This window comes from Ascaphus truei, chromosome 8, assembly GCF_040206685.1.
Source record: "Ascaphus truei isolate aAscTru1 chromosome 8, aAscTru1.hap1, whole genome shotgun sequence".
NCBI classification, from domain to species: domain Eukaryota; kingdom Metazoa; phylum Chordata; class Amphibia; order Anura; family Ascaphidae; genus Ascaphus; species Ascaphus truei.
The window spans coordinates 69,501,612-69,513,777 of NC_134490.1; the positions used below are offsets into that span (position 1 = coordinate 69,501,612).

Consider the following 12,166-nt stretch of genomic DNA (forward strand, 5'->3'; position numbering starts at 1 on the left):
GCCCAAACACCATGCCTGAGGCGTGCTGAGATGCTACGGGTCACAAGGAGTTGCAGTACCAGAGCAAATTGGTGATGGATTCTGGATCATGGAAAGGGGTTGCTGCCCAAATCTAGGTGAGTCCTTAGGTGTTTGATAAAATTAGTGCATTTTTGAAGAATGAAGATTTTTTTATATGTATTACTACAGTGAGGGACAGCCAGAAAAAGGACATAAAAAGCAGCCGTGGAGGCTTTGCATCAGAAAAAGAAGGCTACAAAGAAGTCCAGAATTTGTGCGGGCTGTGATGAACCTGCTATGGAAGCCAAAAAGGTTTAGCGAAGATTCCTTGGAGACCAGTGCGGTGGTACCTACCGGCCAGATGTCTAGTTTTTTTTATCTTGGATGAAGGATGCATGGTGAATTTAGCAGTCAGGCAACCAAAAGTCTCAAAAGGGATCAAGGTTTCAAACCAACTTGGACAAAAGGAGAGATTCTTCGTCAGAGGTTTCTGAGGTTCTCCAACAGTACTCAGAGGGTGAGTGCTGCAATTCTTCTGAGCAGGAGGCTGTAAGTGAAGACTCCAATTTTAATCTGGTGCTTGTGGACTCAAGGCAATGACGGACTCAAGGCAATGACGGAAGTTCTTGAAATAGAGAACCCAGAAGAGGAACGTCACAAGAAGGATAAATTATTCATGGACGGGCAATTTTTCTTTTGATGTTTACCACTACATAAAGTTCTACAAAGATGGTGCAAGCTGAGTTGACACAACTAGACAAAAAGTTCATGCCTAAGTGATATACCAGGATGTATCCTTTTGCAGTCAAAGAAATCAGGAATTTTAAGGATGCCATGGACTGAAGTATGGAAAGTGTCACCACAGCATCATTGTCTGTGTGGCAAATGTGGGGGAAGCACTAGATAAGGCTGTGAAAAGAGTCTCAATCTTGAGTCACCTTATAGAGATTAACTTGGCAACGGAGTATATTGCCGAGGCAGCACTGGACACAGTGTGCCTATAAGCCAGATTTTGATTCCTCATTCCTTGCCTTTCTAAGATGAATAGTACATTTCCACCGCAATAGAGAAGAGTTAGGTGTTTTTATAATATGATTCCTCCGCAAGACAAAATGCCTCCTAGGGTGACTAAGGTTTACTGCCCTGGGAGACCCTTTGCTTGACAACCTGCATGGAGAGGGGGTCAAAGTAATCTCTTTTATGGCCCCAGGGAAAGAGGGGCATTTGAAAGAGGAAAGTTTGCATGAGATCAGGAGAGCCCTGCAGTTCACCATGGGGAGAAAAGCTGATGCAATGTAGCATGGCATGGGCTCAGTCTATAAAAGACAAATAGGTCCTTCTGGTCATCTCGTTAGGATATCATCTGGAGTTCAAAAGAACACCATGGGGAAACAAATTCGTAATTTCAAAGTGCCTGAAATGCTGATTAGAAATTGCAGCATTGGACCATATTATGAGGAATTTTATATAGAACCAGTTGATATTTGAAGTCCCTCGCTCTCACAAAAGAAATCTACTCCAAAATATTTTTGGTCAAGAAAACACCTGGTGGATTCAGAGCAGTACTAAACCTCAGGAAAGTGATTACTTTTTTCCAGGTAAAGAAGTTCAAGGTGGTATAATTGAACACAATTATTCACAAAGTCAAGCCAAAGGATTGGCTAGTTTCGATAGAATTGTAGAACGTGTACTTGCATATACCAATCGTATAAAACCAGCAGAAATATCTCAGGGTTGCGATAAAATGAAGGTGTTACCAGTATGCAGACCGTCCTTTTGGACTAACAAGTCTGAAAAGCTTCGCCAAGGTATTCGTACCATTAGCGGCAGAGCGGCGAAAGATGGGGATCCAAATGTATCCAAATCTGAATGATTTGTTGATAAATTGACAAGACAAGAAACCCTTTTTGACCCACAGAGATAGTCATCACATTGCTGGAACGTCACGGATGGATCATAAACAGAGACAAAAGTCATCTCAGTCTTTGAAATTTCTGTGGCTCATATTTGAGACATTGCAGGGGAAAGTCTGTCTTCCCCAAGAAATGAGTTGGCAAATAATGAAAGTCAAATCAGAAACCAAATCTGAGTGCTGAATTGCATAAGATTATTGGGAAAATTCGCCTCAATGTTTAGTGTTGGACAATGGGCAAGGTAAGGTTCCATAAGAGACCGCTACAGAGAAACTTGTTGGGTCAATGGAAGAAGAATTCAAAAGACCCAAAACAATATATATCCGAGAACAAGGTGGCAAAATCTTGACAAGCTCCCTGAAAACATGCAGGAAATACAGGCAGTAGAGAAGGCTCCCAGATCTTTCCAAGGCAAGAGTGTGAGGATAAGGTCAGACAATGTCACAACAGTAAAATATATTGCCAAGCAAGGAGGAATGCGAGGCGGAAGACTTTGTAGGCAACATTAATTATGGTATGGGCAGATGTGCACCTGAACGATGTCACAGTTGTTCGTATTCCTAGATGCCAAACACTTGCAGCCGACTTCCGTCAAAATATAATTCATCCTGGACAATGGGAGTTATGTGTCGAAATATTTCAGCACCAAGTGCAGGGGTGCTCAACTCCAGTTCTCAAACTCCCTCAACAGGTCAGGTTTTCAGGATATCCCTGCTTCAGCACAGGTGGCTCAATCAGAGGCTCTGTCTTCAATTGAGCCTCTGATTTAGCCACCTGTGCTGATGCTGGGATATCCTCAAAACCTGACCTTTTGGGGGGCTGGAGGACTGGAGTTGAGCACCACTGACCTAGTGTAGCACTGGAGCGAGCCTGAGATGGACCTCATGTCAACATCTCAACAAAAAGGTGGAGTGCTTCTGATCAAAATTTTTCCATTACATCCCGTCATCACAGGAGGCCCCCCGAAAAGGTGATTGAGGGGGTTGTACTGAAGTGGGTAGCAATGAGGGTTTCCCATTACAGCCCATGACCCTAGATCAGACACTATTTATGGACCTGGGGGATAGAAATAGACCAGCACAGGCCCTGACTGTTGACCGAGAGGCAGATAGACATCCAGCAAAAGAGAGAGACTTAAAGCGAGAAAGGCAGGGATAGAAAGACAATCAGCAAGGGCAGAGCAGAGGCATAGCTAGTGAAAGAAAGAGAAAGAGAGGCGCAGTACAGAGAAAGAGGGACTGCCAGAGCAAGTGAGCAGGCCCAAGAGATAGAGAGAGCAAGAAGAACAGTCAGAAAGAAAGCAAGGCTGCCAGAGAGGGAGAGAGAGAGAGATATGGAAAGAGAGACATCCAGGAAGAGAGAGAGCGTGATTGCCAGCAGGAGACAAATGGAAAGAAATAGCTAGAGAGAGGGTCTGTGAAAGAAAGGGGGGGGGGCAGGAAGGGGGGCGCAGACTAAAAAGTTTGCGCACCCCTGGTCTAAGAGACAGTCAAAGAAAGAGGTAGCAATAAAAAGAGTAGCGAAGGAGAGATCGCCAGACTGCAAGAGAGGGCTCAAGAGACTATCAAAAAGGGAGATAGAGACAGCTAGAAAGAGACAGCCAGTAGTGACATGGACCCCTAACTGGGATGGTATGAACAGCTTATCACGTCAGGAGAAATGTGGTATCCATGTGAGCATGAAAACTAGCTTGTAAGCCAACCCCCCTCACTCACAGTTAAAGGGCGCGGGGGGGGGGGATGTCATTATAAGGCCAGAAAATATTCAGTATCTTAATAATCGGGCACCACAGAGTAATTTGAGTTGCAAGTTGCATCTTAAAAATACAAGGAATTGTTTTCATTGAGGTCGAGACCTGGCCTGGTTTTCTGTGTTATTCTAGAAGGGAGGTTATCTGGGGCCACGGCCAATTTTGGAAAGTGGACTGATTGAACCCTGAAGTTGCAACTCTTTATGACTGTAGAAATAAGCAACAAACCTTTTTAATATAACTTGAAAGGAAGTCCTCTGTGTTCTGGACAATGCCAGAGGGCGTAGCGAGGAAGAAACAGTCCATATCTGTGTAAGTTTGCTAAAATACCGCGGATCTCATATTAGTCGCAAGAATTACAATATATATTTGTAACATTTGCGATCAGATGAATTAAATGATGCTAAACAATCCACGATTGTGAGAGTGCAAAAGTCAGATGTTAGTTTGTCTCTCAAACGTAGAATGAAGCCCTTAAAAAATAGTCTCTTTACATGTGGCAAATTCACCTGAACGCGATGAATTGTGTAACAATATTCTAGGAATTGAAGCACTAAAGAGATGGGACATTTTCGATATTCAAAAACCTTTTGATTCAAAATGAAACCTTTTTCTCTCCCTAAGCTGTAAAAATGTAATTAGAGTAATGAGGGGAGGGGGGTTAATGACATGTTCAGAGGGTAGACTTATTTTGTGTTCAATGTAGAAGGGTTTTAGGATAAAAACCATGCATTTACAATATGAATTTGGAATTCAACCAAGAGGGTGTATTATGTCAATTTCACACGTGGATTTCCATATTTCCAACTTCAAGCCTCTTTGAAGGAATCTTATATTGTTATGTGGTAACATATGTAGCCATGCCTGGTTTTGGCTACCAGTCTGCCCTCTCTGTCATGCAAGCCCTGGTAACAGTGCAGGCAGTGACAGGACCAATCATGGCTTTTCCCCACAGAGGCAGCTCCCTCGAGTGACAGGGGAGAAGGTGGGACAAGGCCCGTGTTCTGCTCAATCCTGGGTTCAGACCTTGTACCTTACTCCCACTGTACTTTAGGGGCTGCACCACTAAATTTAGGCAGTTGTCTCTACCCTTGAGAGACAGGTAACACACAGGAGCACCGGCGCATTGGCATCCCCTGTTCCTCTTCCCCTTGGGGGAGAGTGAGTGATTACCATTCCCCTGTCCCTGCTAGAGAGTCAGGGAAGAGTAAGGACTGCTTCAGGTGCCCTTGCCCCAGAGTGGAGGTTCAGGGACCATACAGAGGTTGGTGGCCTGTATTGAACTGTACTGAGCAGATACCCAGTGTTATACTGTGCGTGTAGAGGAATAAACCAGTTGCAGTTATCTATAACTCCTGCCTGGTGTGCAATTTTTCTGGGTTGAGTGGAGTACGTTTCTTCTGTAGGAGATTGCCTCCATACATCTGGAGCCTGCAGCAGATGGAGGCGCTGTGTCACCAGAGATAAATGTCGGGTATGTACCCCAAAAACCTATCCAGAAGTCCCCACAACCATCGGCGGATCACTCAGCATTCTGTGAGCCAACAGGTAGCATGCACCAAACACCTGGTAACAGAGGAATCTCTCAGAGGGTGGGGGAAGCACCGTTACACATAGATTAGATTTTCTTTGTTTATCCCATTATTTTGATTAAACTGTCTACATATATTGTACTATATGTTTTTGTAATAATCGTGTTCTGTAACCTAAGCATTGTACTACTTTTATTTACTAAATCTAAAATGTAATAAATATTGCTTTGGGCTCTAATTGAACTTTACTCATGAAGAGAGTAATTGCAATTGCGAACACATTTTGCTACATTAGATTTTTGTGTGCTAATTACATATTTTTCTTAGTGAACGGGGCCCAAGGTCCTCCTAGCGATTATATTTTTCTTTATCCTTGGTGATGGCAGCGATTTAAGATATATTTTAATGGATTGATGGGGGATATTACTGATTTGAGGGACGCTGCGGGGGTGACAATCTGATTGGAGGGTGCAGCCGCAGCGTCATCACAGTGATGCGTTGCCAGGGCACCATGTGATGGTGCATTGTCATGGCAATGCATTGTCACTGGATGTCACTACGTCATGATGATGCAGAGTCACAAGATGCCACCGTGCGGATGGAGGAGGGCTGCTTTCTTACAGATTCCCGCTCTCTCCTACGGTAATCAGTTTCATTGCTGTGGGGAGGAGTATGTGGGGCCTCTGTAAGTGCAATAGCAATTCTTGGGGGGGTGCAAATGCACGCTTGCGCCTCCCCTGGTTGCGCTACTGGCTATGTGTATTAACACTTGTCACATATACAAGTCACGTGCTCACAGGTGTGCCATTCGTGACATCCATTATAAGAGAACAAAGCACAGGCTGGAGAAGGGTCACTCTGCATTCTGCACTATTACCCCAAGTTAGGAGTTGGGTTGCCAGGAGGCTTCTCCAAAAATACTTGACGCAATGGTGAAAGGTGTGGCGCGCTCGAGACACACACACACACATGCTCGAGGGACACACGCTCGAGAGACACACACACACCTCTCTCTGCTCCATGCTATTTCCTCCTCTCCTTTGCCCCACCCTCAGTTGCTTGGCACCTCCTCCTGATTGGCTGCTTCTGGGTGATGCAGCCAATCAGGATGGAGGAAGCTGCCCAGCCCCCTAGCAGAAACCCTGCTCGGGGAAATCCAGCGGCCCCCCAAGTCGGTCAGGTCACTATGTCCAGAGAGGTAATATCGGACACATTCATGTCCAGTATTATCTCTCATTTTTTACTGGACAGAGTTTCCAAATACAGGGCATCCTGTTCAGTACTGGACACCTGGCAACCCAGAGTTTCGATTCCTTTTAATGTTCTCTCTGTTCAAGATCAGCATTGGAGAAGGAAAAACTGCTGAACTACATGCAATCTGTAAAATATTATCCTGTACCATGTACACTGTAGCTTTAAACAGCAATGTATTATGGGCTGTAAGGGAGCTGCCATTTTTGAAGGACGTGGAAAATGTGCAGGTAACAACTTTGCTCTTGAAACAAATATTGCAGATTATGGGCTCAGGAAAGTGTTATTTGTTAACAAATATAAATGAGGAATGATCAGGGGGATCTTAGCTCTAGTGCTTGGTAGTAAATGTGTTATCTAAAGTACACGTTATATAAGGTGCACAGGTCACATGTCCGGAGTCCTCTGTGAGTGTATATAGTATATACTGTACTATGTGTGTTGCTGAGAAGTGTCTGATCCTCTTTCTTCTGTAGGGGGCAAAATATGGTGTTTATAAAGGAAAATGCAGCTTTTAAACACCAGGTACTTTACCAAACAGGAGTCTGAGGAACTTCTTTACAAGACTGAGCAGGGAAATATAACAGAATCACTGTGCATACATTAAATGAGACAATGCAATGTAAGGAGTCCTCGGATAGGCACTGAGGCAGATACATAGAAAAGTAACACAAGCAGAAGGTTACAATGAATGCATACAGTACCACCACATTGCTGCATTTCCCACTTTGGATAGATTGAAGGTCATAGGGTTGCCTGTGATATACCTGTATGTGGTGTAAGTGTATGTGCAGGATCGGGCATTTCTCACCTTTTATTCACGCCAATTGCAAGGTCTGTAGCAGTGACACGTGTATAAAATGACTTCTTGTATCTGTGCTTATGACCGTTAGCTGGACACTGTCCTGTATTCGAGGGACCTGGGGGCTGTTTAAGGCCGCGCGTATAGTGCCCGCGACGGAACGGGTGACATCACCCGTCGCCGCTAGCAAAAGTTATATTTCACTTTGCTGCGGCGTCGCAGGCTTTCTCGCATTTGATTGGTTCAGGGGCTGTCACATGAGGCCCTTGAAAAATCAAATATTGCCAGCTTCCGAATTTGGCGACGCGACGTCGCTCCGTCGCATTGTCGCCGTCGCGCTTACTATAAGCGCACGCGGCGGCGGCAATGTATTTGTTTTTGGACGACGTCGCCGTTGCGGGCACTATACGCATGGCCTAAAGCAGCAATCCCCCCTGAAGCCTAGAAGGGTGTATAACTCCTACAGTGTTGTTATTTTGCCCCTCAGCGTGCACTGTTTAAAAAAAAAAAAAAAAAAAATCGTTGTGTGTTAAAAATCACAACCTCCCGGACACTTAATATTTCAAAAATGTATCTCCTGGGCATCAGAGTTTTAAAAGAAAATAAATACAATGCAAAAAACAAACGTCTATCAGCTGCTTTAACGGGTTGTTCATCCAAATAATTAAACGGGGGGGTATTTCTATCACCATAGCTCAACAAAATATACATAGATCAGATGAACTATGTTAAATAGAATAGCCTCCTCAGCCACAAGTTACTGTTGTGTAAAAAGCGGGGTGCAAGCAGGATGCTAAATTCTTACTCAGAAAATTGGATGGCGGAAAAGGAAGATCCTTTAAGCTGCAAACTTATATAGACCCCAAGGAAAAGATCTGTGAAAACGATACAAAATATACTTTCGTTCAAACGTTCTAATGATAAGTCACAAATAACAAGAACATTAAAAACACTTACAAATCTGGGGGGCTGTACAAAATACAAAATACGTTTGTTGAACCTCTTAATTTAGAAACAATCTATTTGTACACAATGCAAATTTGGAGGCCCGCCAAGAAACTTGTAGTATAAAACACAGTGTATTATATAGTGTAGTCCACTCTATAGTGGAAGTAGCAGACCCTTTGGCTTAAATGCAGTGATCTGTAGCCATGTAGTTTTGGAATAGGATATGAGTTGGTTATTCACCAGGATTAAGAATTTGATTAAGCAGCGGTATTGATAGAAATTTGTACACTTTTCATAGCAAATACCATTTTCCTCCCCTGTCTTTTTTAATGTAAAGCATGTGACCATGTATAATTCTACATTCTTACCTAAACTGGCAATCATTTGGTGCCCCTGTTATAAATCTGTCCTGATTGTTTGCCTAACATAATGGCCACCTTTCAGTTCCAATCAATCTTTCAGTCAGTGTAACTCAGCAGCTACAATGTATCCTGATATTACTAAGGTAACATTATCTATTGATACAGTTTGCTGCTCAAACTACTGAGAACATTGTCAACAAATGATCAAAAACAGAAAAGTGTTGCAAAGATTTTGCACTGCTGGAGGTGGGCTAATCCTGCTATAGAAATCCAAAGATGCTTTATAACTCATTAAAAATGGCATTAAGAGTTGAATAAAAAATTGAAAATAAAACAGTCACTATTATCTAATACTACAGAACTGATTTATTTAAAAAAAAAAAAAAAACATATAAGATTTCACATGTTTTGCTGGTTTAACGATCCATCAATTGGTTATTACGGTCTCTAATTCATGTTAATATTTATATATTAAACCTAGCAGACATTCTAAAATACACGTAACCTTCCAATTCCAGATCCCATCATTTTCAGATCCCAACCGCTGGATACTTTAACAGTCACCCAGGCGAAACAAACAGGACAATGCTCGTATGAGTCCCATTGAGATCCCAAGATCACATTTTAATTCCTGAGTCTAGGCCTCTTGGATCTATTTATAAACTTGGTTATTTATCCACGGGTTCCAAACTGTACAGATATTGTTAACCATGTGTCTCAGGAAAGAGGTCACCTTTTCCATCAGCATTATGTTATTGAGGAATCATTCATCTTGAAGGTGCGGTAGTTTTTTCCCCACGATGCAGCAATTGCGCATCTGGCCGCTGAAGGAACGCGGGTTATCAGTTTACGAGTTCGAATTGTCTGTAAGCTTAGAAAATAAAATTTTCACCGGCTCAAGGGGGATCGTAATCTCTAAAGTGTGTTCTATTAACCTTTGGATTATACTCCTAAAGTGTCAAGCTTTAAACAGTACAAGCAAGTTCTGTATCTTGAAGATAAATGACTGAGGTAGACCAGAGAACACAAGGCATCCATCTTGGAAGGAGGAGTTCTAACCTCGTGTTACAGGCAGACACAGCTCTATGCAGCTCCTGAGGCAAATCACTAAATACTATGTTATGTTAAATACATAAGTTTGTTTCATACTTGCCTGTGTCTAGCAAGTGTGTTTGGAAGAAGTGAAGGGTTTCAGTTAAACAGAGAACATAACAACCCTACATTCTCTCTGTAAAACCACGAAACGTGGTAGATATTCCCAACCTGTCCATCCCCAACCTGTCCACATGCTCTCCAGCACTGATCCAAAGAGCCCGGAAATAACTGGTCCAGTCATTTGGAATGACATACCATCTAAAAAGTACTGATTTATAAACATTCTCCTAAGTTGTTGTACAAATAGAGGTCTTAGATTGACGCCCAACCCCAGATCTCTGACCAGCCAAATAATGGCCTTTGAATAAAGTCATGCTGTCATTTCAGCTGGGCAGTTTCTCCAAAAATGTAAGCAAAATACTTTAAAAAAAAATATATTCAAACACTGTGTTTGTCATTTGATTTTACTTATAACTCACGTCCCTTTACCTACGAAGAATCTAAAATATAATTTATTCTGGAGATACCAGCAATTCTTTTACATAGCACAGACTCAATAGCATAGAAACAGATATCCTATAAAATAAAAGGTAAGACTTGATGTACAAAACATTAAACCGTTTGTTGAAAGGAGCCACCAACTAATAATTGGGTAATATGAAGTAGGGTATGATGGATTGTTTATGTAGTTTTACTATAACACTATAGGAGGTTTTAATGTTTGATGAATAGACCCAGGAGAGTTGTGATGAGTCTTGTCTATAAACATTGTGCTTCTGAAGAACACGTGAAGGGTTTTGCTTAGCGAGACCGGGCTCCTAACAGCCCCAAGTCCATGTTTTAACGAAACTGTGAGGATACAAACTGCTAATGTAATGTCTGAATATCTGCTCTTGTTTTAGTGCTGCCGGGTCCAGCTGTTGCTCACAAGGTCAACAAACACATGAAGATGTCAAGGTGATACCCCCATGAAGCCAGGGCTTCCTATGTGCATCACACACATTCTTCACTTATTCATTTAATTAGTTTCCTTGTTGAAATAATGCCAATAATATATATATGTGCAAGGCTGTTATTGCATCATTTCCTTTCTCCCGAGCCAAGACTCGCTATATTGACATGATTTACACAGTCCTGGGCTTCTATCTGCTCCTGTGATGCCACCGTAAGAGGCATTAGGGAGCCAATGGATCAATGGTACTGTCAAATAATAAGCATTATGGGCATTATTTATTAAGCTGTAATGTACTTTATGGTCCATTCATTTGAATATGGCATAAAGTACCTTCTGGCTTAGAATTGCTTAGTAAATATGGCACTATTTGCCTAATTGCCACCATTAATGTTATGGACCTGAAATCTTTCTAAGCAAAGGACAAGATGACTTTGAAGCATATTGAGATGGAATAGGAGCCTGACATGAAAAAGTTCCATCCACTCAACTAGTATACAATGTTTTTCTTGTTTAAGACCATATATGTGACAGTCACTGTGGGTGGAAGGTTTTGTCTCCTGAAACCCTAATCCGGGCGGCACATTCCCCATTCTCGTGGTGTGAAAACAAACTCAGAGGTGAAGCAGATGGTACTGCCGCATTAATGATGCCTTCACCCAATGCCCTTACAACATTTACTTGCAATGCATTAAAGTAGCAATCCCAGGAAAAAATGGATTTTTCTTTACATAATTGGTACCAGGAGGGCCCCTGGATCTGCTCTGTGCTGCTTTCAGCTTTGGGAGCCCCCCGGTTACCGTGATAATTACAGCATTAGTTGCTGGTGTTCCTCACTGTGAATCAAATATGGGGGCCATGGTTTGACCAATTGGAAAGGGCAAATTATGATGTTGTAGCTTCCTATTGGCAGATCTTGTGAGATTTAAATGGCCATATTGTCTCCTCAGCTGGAGACCTGACAGCAGCAATTTACGCAGTAATTATCTAGGTAACCGGGGCTCCTCTGAGCTGAAAATAGCCCGATCTCGCTCTGGAGGCCCCCCCCCCCTGGCTCCAATTATGTAATAAAAAGCCTAAGTACACTGTGGGGGTTAATCAAGGGTTCGAGGTGGGATCGAAACATCAACTCCTATTTAATAAACGCATTTTCCATTTCACTATGATCCTTGGTGTGCCTGGATATCTTCTTGTTTATTAAAAAATAACACCTAGTGGAGATTGCAGCTTTAATTTAAAGCACAGGAGTTAACGCTGTCATAAGCAGCGCACATAGTAGGCGCGACCGAGCGCGTGATGTCTCGCGCACCTGCAGCAAAGGCGAATCGTGGCCCGTGGAGTGTAGAGGAGGAGACGCCACCAAGAGCAGCTCCAATTTCAGGCTTGGGGGCGTGCCCATGACATCACGTGAGCGCTTCGCCCTCATTGGCTGAACAGCGCACGTAACCCGGCCGTCGTGAGACACAATGAAAAGATCTTGTCTCGCAAAAAATTGGTCATGCCGTTGCGCTCCTGCACGCGCGCTTCCTATAGTCGTGCGCATTGCCTAAGGCTAAGGCCC

The 12,166-nt window shown here is 42.9% G+C and overlaps 1 protein-coding gene across 1 annotated transcript in view; it reads left to right on the plus strand.

Moving 5' to 3' along the window:
* Window positions 1-6,632: 6,632 nt before the first annotated feature.
* Window positions 6,633-12,166, plus strand: part of LOC142501918 (arsenite methyltransferase-like) — a 37,693-nt gene continuing 32,159 nt past the window's right edge. Inside the window, exons 1-2 of the mRNA XM_075612510.1 lie at window positions 6,633-6,676; window positions 10,556-10,610. Of these exons, the coding sequence (XP_075468625.1) occupies window positions 6,669-6,676; window positions 10,556-10,610 (63 nt within the window). The 5' untranslated portion in view covers window positions 6,633-6,668. The remainder of the gene's footprint in view (window positions 6,677-10,555; window positions 10,611-12,166) is intronic.